The 11,723-nt window shown below is 33.3% G+C and overlaps 1 protein-coding gene across 14 annotated transcripts; it reads left to right on the top strand.

Annotated features, from left to right (window-relative positions):
* Nucleotides 1–574: 574 nt before the first annotated feature.
* Nucleotides 575–5,468, top strand: LOC107633681 (calcium-transporting ATPase 8, plasma membrane-type). Of its 14 annotated transcripts, none has more exons than XM_088501671.1 (17): nucleotides 579–883; nucleotides 1,091–1,137; nucleotides 1,423–1,538; nucleotides 1,632–1,819; nucleotides 1,937–2,103; nucleotides 2,406–2,473; nucleotides 2,954–3,070; nucleotides 3,154–3,196; nucleotides 3,460–3,616; nucleotides 3,875–3,931; nucleotides 4,053–4,142; nucleotides 4,267–4,336; nucleotides 4,539–4,609; nucleotides 4,724–4,784; nucleotides 4,870–4,941; nucleotides 5,076–5,129; nucleotides 5,238–5,468. In XM_088501671.1, the coding sequence occupies exons 9-14, from the start codon at nucleotides 3,506–3,508 to the stop codon at nucleotides 4,760–4,762; spliced, it is 438 nt and encodes a 145-aa protein (XP_088357797.1). In that variant the 5' UTR covers nucleotides 579–883; nucleotides 1,091–1,137; nucleotides 1,423–1,538; nucleotides 1,632–1,819; nucleotides 1,937–2,103; nucleotides 2,406–2,473; nucleotides 2,954–3,070; nucleotides 3,154–3,196; nucleotides 3,460–3,505; the 3' UTR covers nucleotides 4,763–4,784; nucleotides 4,870–4,941; nucleotides 5,076–5,129; nucleotides 5,238–5,468. The 14 variants fall into 14 exon arrangements, with proteins under 14 accessions (XP_088357789.1, XP_088357791.1, XP_088357797.1 ...); XM_088501670.1 differs by having other exon boundaries at nucleotides 581–883; nucleotides 1,937–2,099; nucleotides 3,497–3,616; XM_088501664.1 differs by having other exon boundaries at nucleotides 581–883; nucleotides 3,497–3,616.
* Nucleotides 5,469–11,723: the final 6,255 nt, after the last annotated feature.

Here is an 11,723-nt window from a genome sequence, read left to right as displayed (position 1 = left end):
CATTCAAACGTAATTCGAAACAAGTTGTTTCGAATTACATGTATTTGTAGTTCGAATCATATTGATTCGAATTATATATAAATGGTCATTGGTGGATTGCTGAAATAATTTTTGTTTTGGCTGATTTGGGTAATAAACTTTTCAACTTGGTTTATTTGGGTTTTTTACCCTAATTTATAAATCTCGTCACTAAGCGTTAAAGTATACTAGACTTTTAGTAAGCTAATCGATATAGCTAATTTTTTTCTCCACACACTACTAGAAAATTAGTTATTACAGACGGATATTTCCGACGGATTTTATCCCACTGAAATACAGAGGGAATTTCAGAGGGATTTTTTGTCGGAAAACAAAAAAATGGATTAGCATAAATTACAGACGGAAAAGAGAATCCGTCGATAATTCCGTCGGAAAAATTAATTTTTTTCAGTGAGAAATAGTTACAGACGGAAAATCCGTCTGTAATTAAATAGACAAAACGCTGTCTTTTATTAAATTATTACAGACGGATTTTTTCGTCTGTAATTTAAATTTTTCGTCGGAAATATATTAAAATAAGGAGATGAGTCACTCTACTCCCGAGTACTGCAGTTCACTTTTTTTCACGTGAATTACTCCCATGCCTTCTCTCTCTCTCTCTCTCCATTGAAGCTCCATTGAAGATGTGACGTCCTCCGCTGTTGCCGTCACCGCCGCCGCCGCGGCTCGCGTCGCACGAGCTCCTTCCACCGCCGCTCTCAATGTGTTTGCTCCTTTCGTCGTCACACGAGCTCTCTCAGCCGTGCTCTTGTCTTACGAGCTCCCTCTGTCGCTGCTCTCGGCGCTGCTTCTTCTCTCCTCGCCGGAGGTTTGTCATCGTCTTCTCTCATCGCTGTTAGTTCAGGTAGGCCTCCGCCTCCTTCTTGTCCCTAGCCCTAACCCTTCCATTGTGATTCTGTTCCGATTTCATTATCCCTAGCCCTAACCCTGTCCCTTCCCTGTTTTTCTTAACCCTAATTCTCGTCCCTTAACCCTAATTTTCCGTTTGTTCTCTCTGGTTTAGAATTATGTTATGTGGATCGATTTTAATCCTACTTTGTTTTTTTTTCAGGTCCGCTGAAGGTTACACCATCTATGGTCGAGTGAAGATCCCCAGCAGTATGCTTTGTTTTTCTTTTTTGTCACTCTGATTTTTATTTTCTTACTTTTTAGTTAATTCAAAATCTAATTGTTGGATGGTGACTGATGCGAATAACCATTGCATTTGAATTGGCAGATTTTTTATATTTTGTTCAATAAACTTTAGAGTGTATCTGATAATGTTAATTGAGTGGAATTCAGCAAGGTTTTGCTAGAGTTCATTGTGGTGTGCATCCATTCCTTTGTGTGCATCCATTCCTTGCATCCATTTCTTGTTAATGGTGTGCATAAATTTGTTTGTAGATTTAGGAACAAAAAACTATATATGGGATAAGGGATAAGGGATGATTTGAGTTTCCAGATATGGGATTCAATTATGACTGGTGGATTTGAATTCTATAAGATGGACGGATTTTCAGGTCTGATATATGTTATTGATAAAAATAAAAAATAAAAAAAAAGAGAGAAGAAGATGGATAATGCTAATTTTTTACTTCATTTTTCATTCATAGCCAGGAGCACTTTCAGTTATTTCAGCTATAGATGAAGAAGTGAAATCTGAGAATGTAGATTCAGTGTTCCACATTGGAGACATAAGCTATGCCACTGGTTTTCTAGCAGAATGGGATTTCTTCCTTAGCCTTATTAATCCAGTAGCTTCCATAGTTTCTTATATGACAGCAATTGAGAACCATGAGAGGTAATATTATTGTTATTATTATTATCATTATATCATAATCATTAATGGAATTAAAGTAGTGATGTTATCATTAATTACTAGGCTTATGGTTTATAATATACTTTATTATATACTCAGGGATTATGTGAATTCTGGTTTAGTATACATCACTCCTGATTCTGGTGGGGAATGTGGAGTAGCATATGAAACATATTTTCTAATGCCAACATCACTCTATTGAACAAGCAAGTGTTCATTTCACTGTTATATCAACTGAGCATGATTGGTCACAAAATTCTGAGTAGGTAAATTCAGAGAAGCTTTTTTCATATTACGTCACAATCTGACATGTCACTAACACGTCAACATATCATTGTTATGTGAACATCTCTTTTAACCGTATTAACCCTCAAGGATATAATTGAGACATATTTAAAGCATAAGAGAATAAATTAAAACAAATTAAACATTAAAAGATATTTTTAAAATTTTTCAAAATCTTCAAGGACAAAAATATACTTTAACCTTTTTCTTATCATGTTCATATCTATGGTTTAATATTATAAGTTTTTTAATACATGTAATTTAACTGCACTATTTTTTGTAGTATGCATGGATGAAAAAGGACATGGCTTCAGTTAATAGACAAAAAACTCCATGGCTAATATTCATGGGGTGAGTTTGGTTTAGTTTAGTTTAAATCATAGGCTTATTCAATTTCACAGTATATATATTCATTGATCATAATATTTTAAAATGTTTACAGACATAGGCCAATGTATACCTCAGATCATTCATCTGCTGACAAAAATTTTGTTGCAGCTGTGGAGCCATTGCTATTAGCCAATGAGTTTCGTAGTTAGTAAATCAAGTTCCATAGACTATATAGACCCTTAAATTTTTTGTTCACTTTATATATTTATTCTTGGATTGAATTGAACCAGGTTGATTTGGTTCTTTTTGGGCATGTGCATAATTATGAGAGAACTTGTTCTGTATATCAAAACCAATGTAAAGCCATGCCCAAAAAGGATTCAAAAGGAGTTCTATTTGATTATTCTATTTTTTGCTGCTTTTAGGCTATGTATTAGTTTTCATTTTCTGGAGGTTAGTGCTTTTCTAATGACTAGACAAAAATTCTCTTCTTTTTTTTAGCAAGCAGCGCTTGTGCTTAACGCTTCTCGCCGATTTCGCTACATCTTGGACCTGAAGAAAGAAGAAGAAAAGGAGCAAGTGCTGAGAAAGATTAGAGGGCATGTTCAAGTCATCAAAGTTTGGTTCCTTGGCTGGTTCTCTTTATAATTGCTCATCTATCAGACATTAAATGGATTTTAATTAATTATTCTTCCTATTAGGCAGCGTATCTTTTCAAGGAGTCTGCAAAAAAATTGAATAGTGGTGAGTCAATCTTCTCGTGATTATTTGTGTATACAAGTAGTATACTAGTTTCCTTTTCCCAATTCACAAGATTTAGGTGCTTTTCCTCTTGGATTGCTTATGAAATTGGGAGTAAGTTTTCTCATGTTTTGCATTTGTGATTGGTAGTATTTTTCCTTGCTTGAAGTTGTTAGTTATTATTAAACCACTGTTTTGTGCCTAATATAATTGATGAGTACTACTTGTATGTACTACTTCATGACCAATAAACTTTCTTATATTAGATGACCAATTCTGCCTTTTGTTACTACTGAGGACCAGAAAACTGCCATGGTCAAGGCTTTTAAGGCATGTGCCTTTCTCAGGAGATGTCCTTCACTAACACTGGGTTCTATGTTGGAGGAGATTGCTGCTATTCTTCCTGGCCATGAATTTGCTTCTGTGAGTGACATTCAGTTAAACTCTTCATCTTCATCATCATATTAATTTTTTCTACTCATTCTTATGTAGCCATGTTTTTACATTCTTATGTTGCATTTATGCTTTATTTTCCTTAAGTACATTTCTAATCTTTTCTTCGTCTCAGTGATATTCTTCTTTTATCAAAAGATACAAAAATTCACCCCACTGTTTCCTTAATAACTGCTTTACTGCCTGTCTTTGAGTTTGGTCATTAACTTTATCTGTTGCATCATGTAGATTTTGTTGTCAAACATGGCTTATGCAGATGACAACGAATCTCTTGTTGAAGCTGAGGTTCTCTCCTTTCTTTCTCATTAATAAGTCTTTTTTCTCAATATATTAAAGAATGATTTTTGGTTAACTTTATCATTCTTTTTGCCATGGCTGATGTCTTTGTTTATGTTGTCTATAATAGATGTTTGTTTGGGATGCTTGCAAGGATCTGACCTTGATTATTTCAATGGTAGCTGCTACAGCTTCATTAGTACTGGGGATAAAATCTGAGGTGAGAAAATGTGGTAGAGTAAATTTTAAATGTTGAGAAATAGGTTGATTAGGAATATGTTTTTAAATGTTGAGAAATAGCCAAATAGGTTTTCATCCATAGAAGAATTAATTTTATATTTCAGGGTATTAAGGAAGGATGGTATGATGGTGGAAGCATTGCTTTTGCAGTTATTCTTGTTATTGTTGTTACAGGTACTATGCCAATATTTTGTCTTTGTAAAGTTTCTAATAAAGCATTCAAACATGTTCTATGGTTCTGTTTCTCAACTTGATTTTTTTATATAACTTTGTTATATATTATGGAGGTTATCACTTATCACAATAGTTACATCTGTAGTAATATTATCGTTTGAAGTGTGCATCACTCTCTTTCTTTCTCCGCTTCCTTTTGTAGCTATAAGTGATTATAAGCAGTCTCTTCAGTTTCGGGACCTAAATGAGGAGAAGAGAAACATTCGTTTGGAGGTTTGATTTTTGCTTCTCTGTACTTCTTTATTATTACTATTATTATTATAGCATCCTCCTTATCATATTTATATATTTTTTTTCAATCTTTAAAATTTCTCTCTGCATGAGAAGGTAATTGGAGGAGGTAGAAGAGTTGAGATCTCAATCTAGTATGACGGGGGAGAGCAATATTGTAAGTGTTTTTTTCTATTATGTGCTGAATAAGAAAAATTACTTGTCTCATTTGTTAAGTTTGATAATCATTTTCCTTTTTGCAGGTTGAAAAGAATTCTAAGAACCCTATTCTGCTATCTGGTTGTAAAGTTGCAGATGGCAGTGGTGTTATGCTCGTAATGTTTTACTTTCTTTTGCCATGTGTGTGTGTGTGTGTCTATATATTGATTGCCATGTGTGTGTTTTACTTTTTTTGAAATTCCTCTCATCATTTATGAACTGAGTAACTCAAATCTTGTCTTTTTCCCAGTAATGGCTTCGGGATCCGATGATGCTCTTAAGAGTGTTGGTTTAGTCTTAGCAGGTAATAACTAATAAGTGTTTATCATAAAATGAAAAATTTTAATTTTGATTCTGGGGTTGCAGTAAATTCAATAATCACTTTTATTTCTAATGATATAAATGTTTTCAGGACTTACCAACTGAATCTGGAACTGTGATCCCCTATGTTCACTTGATGAAACAAGCTCACAAGATTTTGAGGACAGTTATATAGTCTTGTTATTTGCATAACTTAGTATATTTGAACAATACATTGAGTTTATGTTTTGAATTATAGTTGATGTATCAACACACTTTGATGTATGGTTGTTACTTATTATTATAGTTGATGATCAATACATTTTGTTTATGTTTTGAATTATATTGACTTGCTTGTTTATAGTATTTTTCTTTTAGTTTGATAATACGATGAGTTTGTTTATCTTTTGAAATATTATAAATATTCGAATACAAATTAGATAAAAATTTGTATTAAATTTATATTTATTTTGTATGAAAACAAGCTTATTTTGTAATTAGAAAAATAAAAAAAAATTATTTTACCTTACTGACGGATTTACAGAAGGATTTTCTGTCTGTAATCAGAGTATGAGATAATTTTCCAAAGTTCAAATTACAGACAGAAAATCTGTCGAAAAATCTGTCTGTAATTACAGACGGAAAATCTGTCTGAAAATCCGTCTGTAAGTCTATAATTACAGATGAAAAATCTGTCTGAAAATCCGTCTGTAATTACAGACAGAAAATCTGTCTGAAAATCTGTCTGTAATTACAGACGAAAAATCCGTCTGAAAATCCGTCTGTAATTACAGACAGAAAATCCGTCTGAAATTCTGTCTGTAATTACAGACGGAAAATCCGTCGGAAAGTTCGTCGCCTTCGGAAAATGGAGGGAGAATTTACAGAGGAAAAATTCGTCGGTAACTAGTAAAAATCCGTCGGTAATTTTCCGACGGAAAAAAATCCGTCGGTAAATAATTTCCGACGGGACTTTTACAGAATGACAAAATCCGTCGGTAATTTCGTCAGTAACCAAAAATCCGTCTGTAATAAAGACTAAATCTGTCTGTAAATCTGTCTGTATTAATCCATTTTCTAGTTGTGACATACCCTCCTAATTCGGAGAAACACAAAATAAAGAATTTGAATGGGCAAAGGAAAGGTGACCTAATTCCTTAGAGCATCCCAAATTAAATCCCATCCAAAAATATAAAAAATGAATTTCCAAAACACACCATTGATAAGATAGATAGCTTTCTTCCTCCATTATCATACATGCAAAATGTTGCCTAACATTTGTATCATCAAGTGAACTACTTCAACTATGCTATACCAAAATCAATCACAAAGTTTATTATTTATATAGAATTTGTATCAAAATATGAAATATATATATATTAAAATAATTAAAAAATATAATATATATTAATACACATAGTATTTTTAGAATCACTTTGTATGCAGTGATTTGTAATTAAGTATATATATAAGAAGAAAATCATATGTAATTATATGTAAATTAGTATTATGAAAAATAAGATATATATATATATATAAGAAAGAGGGACCTTGTGAAAGCTTAGCTAGGCTGTCATGATTGGGACTCCAAGAATCAAATCATGTTGAAATTAGCTGCTAGACATTAAATGCCTGCCACATGCTAAAGGCTACTGCCACTCCCAACACTCTACCAAACCTATCATCTCAATAATACGCTCTTTCCATTCTTGTTTCCTCATGGCTGCTATATGTCTTTTTTTGTTTTTCTCCTTGTTAACTTTTAACGAAAAGTGAAGTACAAATTAGGTTAGCTATGTTTTTTTAGTTATCTACTAGTTATTTAATAGCATGGGAAGAATTTAAGCGTATATGAAATACTGGTGTTTTAATAGTTTAAATCGTTGATCTTAATTGTAATATATATATATATATATAAAATGTATAATAATTAAAACTAATTATTAAAATTATTAGAATATTAGTGTTTTAAATACATTTGAAAAGGTTCTAATAGTATATATTTGTATGTATAATTTTTTAGAAAAATGTTAAGTATTTCAAGAACAGTATATTCCAATAATTTTAGACGTTGATCAATTGTTAAAATTGACCAGTAACTAAAATTACTGAGGCACCGTTATTTTTGGAATAATTAAAAATTTTCTTAACTTTTTAACTAATTTTGAATTATCATATATTGAACACCTTTAACAATGTTGTTCTAATGTAATAAGTTGTTTCGTTTCGTTATATGTATAGGACATTATAATAGGGATATGGAGACACAAAATTATATTTAACAAATAAGATATAAATAAAATATTATATTTTAAAATATTAAATTAGTATATTTTATTTTTTTAACAAGAAGTATACAAAAAAATTAATAAAAGATATAACTTATTTTTTAGTTAACTTTATTAATTTTTTATAATTTTATGTGAAAAAAATGAGATAAATTGAACTATTTTTCATATTTTTATTTTATATTTAATTTATTATTAAATAAAATATTAATTTTTATATTTTTATTATTTATATTTTATTCTCAATATCATGTCTTGTTCTATTTTTAAAATTAAATATATAGTAAGAGAATATGCTTTAATAACCAACGACAAGATACATAAAAAATTGGGTAATTCATCCCTGTAAACCAAAGCAAGTTTAAAATTATCTGAATCTCCCAAATGCAAAAACGTTATTTAGATGTCTCGTTTCATAATTTTATGTAAATCGAATTCAATGAAGTCGAATTAGGCTTGTTAGTATTAAATCGAATTTATAGAATTTCAATTACTTTATTTTGTGTTCAAATGTAAATAGAATTCAATGAATTCAAATTAGGCCAAACACTAGTAAATCGAATCAATGGGTATCGATTTACATACACACTACTAAATCGAATAAAAAAGCTTTGATTTAGCCCCTTAAAATGAATTCGATTTTTACATGGAACTGGCTAATGGTAAATTGACTCCATTAGCTTCGGTTTAGCATGAATTCTATGATATATATCGAAAGGAGTTAATTCGATTTAGTATATGCCTGACGTATGTAAATAGGAACTGAACGTGAAATTTTCACCATAGTGGGATCACAATAGCTAGTGATGAAAGTTTTTTGATTAAATTCCCATAATGGTCCCTGAGATTGACGCCGTGCACCAAAATCGTTCATGAGATTCCAATTGCACCAATTATATTCCTGAGATTGGAAAATTTGCACCATAGTAGTCTCTGACCCGTTTTCCGTTAACGACGCGCTGACGTGGCTTGATGACGTGGACCTTTGGTAAAACGTGTCACTTCATGGTTTGGCCACGTGTAACGATATGATGTCGTGTCAGTCAACAACACGTGGCATACTGACATGAATGGGTACGCCATGTATCACAATGCTATTTTGTCACGTGTCAGATTATGCCACGTGTCGCAATACTATTTGTCCACGTGTCATCCACTATGTCATCGTTACATGTGCACCAAATTGGTTCCTTACTTTGCATCAAATGACTCATTTTAGTCCTTGAAATTGAATGTCGTGCACCAAATTAGTCCCTTCATTAGTTTTTTCTCATTTTTTTATAAATTTAAAATTCTCAATATTTTTTTATACACTAATTTTAATTATATTTTTTATTATACATATTTTATAATAAATTTTTTAATTAATAATGTTAACTTGTATCATTAGAGTACATGTTAACTAAAACCAAAACTTTATTATTGCCTCTTGTGTTTATTTGTATCTGTTTTAATACTGTTCAAGTCATGGTTACAATAAGTACTTATATTGATTAATAGTGTAATATATGAAAAAGCTGCCTAACTAAGTTATAGATAAAATGAATTATTATAATCGACAGTATAAATCTATCTTATTAATTTAGTGAGAAGTTAATTATATGGGAAATCGGACATTTTTAAAATGGATGGGAATAATGAATTTATATTAGTTAATAAGTGCCTTATCAAGTATTCCTAAAATATTTATTAAAATGTTAAATATTAAAAAAATTTGTACTAAGGAATATTATTATACTCTTAACTTACACTCTTTATTAAATCAATATCAATATGTCACATAATTCTTTTAATAAAATATTGTAGAAAAAAATTGTATAATTAAAACTAATATTTTAAAAATATTTTATAAAAATACTTGTATTTAAATAACTTGTGAAAAGATAAAATTAAAATTAGTATATTCAAATATATAATGAGAATTTTAAATTTATAAAAAAAATGAGAAAAACTAATGAAAGGACTAATTTGGTGCATGACATTCAATTTCAGGGACTAAAATGAGTCATTTGATGCAAAGTAAGGGACTAATTTGGTGCACATATAACGATGACACGTGGACAAATAGCATTGCAATACGTGGCATAATTTGACATGTGGCAAAATAGCATTGTGACACGTGGCATACGCATCCACGTCAGCATGCCACGTGTCGTTGACCGACACGTCATCATACATTACACGTGGCCAAACCATGAGGTGACACGTGTCACCAAAGGTCCACGTCATCAAGCCACATCAGCGCGTCGTTAACGGAAAACGGGTCAGGGACTGCTATGGTGTAATTTTTCAAATCTTAGGGACATAATTGGTGCAATTGGAATCTCAGGAACGATTTTGGTGCACGACATCAATCTCGGGGACCACTATGGGGATTTACTCGAGTTTTTTTAGTTCTGGTGCACTATAGAGGGTCAATTAAGAAAAGAAATGCGATCAGGAATTAAATTTACTGATAAGGATCTGCTGAGTGTTTCTCTCAAACCTTCGACAAGTTTCACTGAGTTTCAGGATACTATACTCCAGAAACTGGGGTTGTATGGCGTGAAACGGGTGGAGAAGTTATTCTATAAAATCCCGATTTTCGTGTTGCACAATGATGTGAAGTATGATTCATTCGTCATAAGCAGTGACGAAGATTTGCAAGTTCTGTTCCATTGTCGTCGGCAGTTTCCTGAGGTGAGGACCCCAGAGCTGTTGGTGAAGCTTGTGGATGTGGTATGTAGTTCTGGAGGTTCGAACCGAATTCCTCAATCTTTAGGACATCTAGCTTGCTCTAGTTCCATGCCTATTGGTGCCTCGTCAGCTGTGCCGGTAATTGTACCTGAGGCAGTTTTAGTTGTATCTCTGTCCTTTGCAGCTAATCTAAATAGCAGTGGTGACACAGGAATTGGTGAGACTAGACCTTGGGGGAGGTTGCGATTGCGATGCCCAGGGCTCCTATTATGGTTTTGATTTTCGGAGAGGGTGGAGTAACGGATAGGGTTGAGGATGCACTGCGTGATGATGATGATGATGATGATGATGATGATGATGATGATGATGATGATGATGATGATGATGATGATGATGTGGAGCCCGCCACGATAGCTGATGATAGTGACGATGACATAGCAAGGACCACTCCAGTTGTGGGTGGTGGAGCGTCGAGTTTAGGAACTCATTAGCACCCCCCGCATTTTTCAACTTTGGACTTGGTTGCCATGGCACAGCAGGAAGATCTGGGAGTATCTGTTGGTTTTGGGGCCAGAGAGACACAAAATATAGGAGCTATATCTAAATTTCAAATTGTTAGGCAGTTTCAGGATAAAGAGGAGGTCGTGTTAAGCATGAAGACTTATAGCATTCGCTGTGGGGTTGAGTACAAGGTGTTGGAATCCAATCATCGCAAGTACTATGGCAAGTGCAAGGATTTCGGCAACGGGTGCACATGACTCATTCGGGTTGGCCTCCGCCAGTGCAGAGGTATTTGAGAGGTAAAATGGTACAATGGTCCTCACACTTGCCTAGCCACATCGATATCTAGTGATTACAGGATGCTTGATTATCATGTCATATCGGCCTTCATACTGCCCATGATTAGAGCTGATGCTGCCATCTCGATCAAGGTATTACAGAATGTAATGGAAGCACACTTCAGATTTAGACCGACTTACAGGAGGATTTGGATGGCTAAACAGAAGGCCAAGGCGTAGATTTACGGAGATTGAAAAGAGTCATACAATGACTTACCACGATGGGTACTGGGTGTGCAGATCACGATGTGAGGTAGTGTCGTGGTGTTGAGGACGAGTTCTGTGTTGGTTGGTGGGCAAGTGGATGACTTTTCAGCTTATTTCCATCGATTTTTCTGGACATTCTCACTGTGCATCAAGGCCTTCCGTCATTGCAAGCCATTGGTCAGTGTTGACCAGACCCACCTGTATGGCAAATATGGTAGTACACTGCTTGTCGCAATTGCTCAGGACGGTAACTCCAACACCATTCCTATTACATTCGCACTTGTAGAAGGTGAGAATGTAGAGTTGTGGTCATTTTTTTTTATCTCACCTTCGACAGCATGTAACACCTCAATCGGGTATTCTAGTTATATCAGATAGGCACAACGGAATAAAGTCGTGCAATATGGTATAAACCGGCCATCTGCAAGTACGAAATGATCTTGTCATCCAATGGCATACCGTGTTACCTTCTCATGCTGGTGATACATCGATGGGGCTGAATGATGAGCGGATAATTTATACGCTTTTTGGCATTGTTTTGAGGTAGTTTTTAGTATGTTTTAGTTACTTTTTATTATATTTTTATTA

Source organism: Arachis ipaensis, chromosome B1, assembly GCF_059453495.1.
Source record: "Arachis ipaensis isolate K30076 ecotype BB chromosome B1, ASM5945349v1, whole genome shotgun sequence".
NCBI lineage: Eukaryota > Viridiplantae > Streptophyta > Magnoliopsida > Fabales > Fabaceae > Arachis > Arachis ipaensis.
This window is presented reverse-complemented; position numbering and strand designations above follow the sequence as displayed.

Bases quoted from the DNA above. Each gene is read 5' to 3' on its own strand.
- LOC107633681 (XM_088501662.1), top strand. From the start codon at position 741: ATGTGTTTGCTCCTTTCGTCGTCACACGAGCTCTCTCAGCCGTGCTCT. The intron at 848-1,090 runs GTTTGTCATCGT...TTTTTTTTTCAG, and splicing joins TTCTTCTCTCCTCGCCGGAG to GTCCGCTGAAGGTTACACCA. The intron at 1,820-1,936 runs GTAATATTATTG...TTATATACTCAG, and splicing joins GCAATTGAGAACCATGAGAG to GGATTATGTGAATTCTGGTT.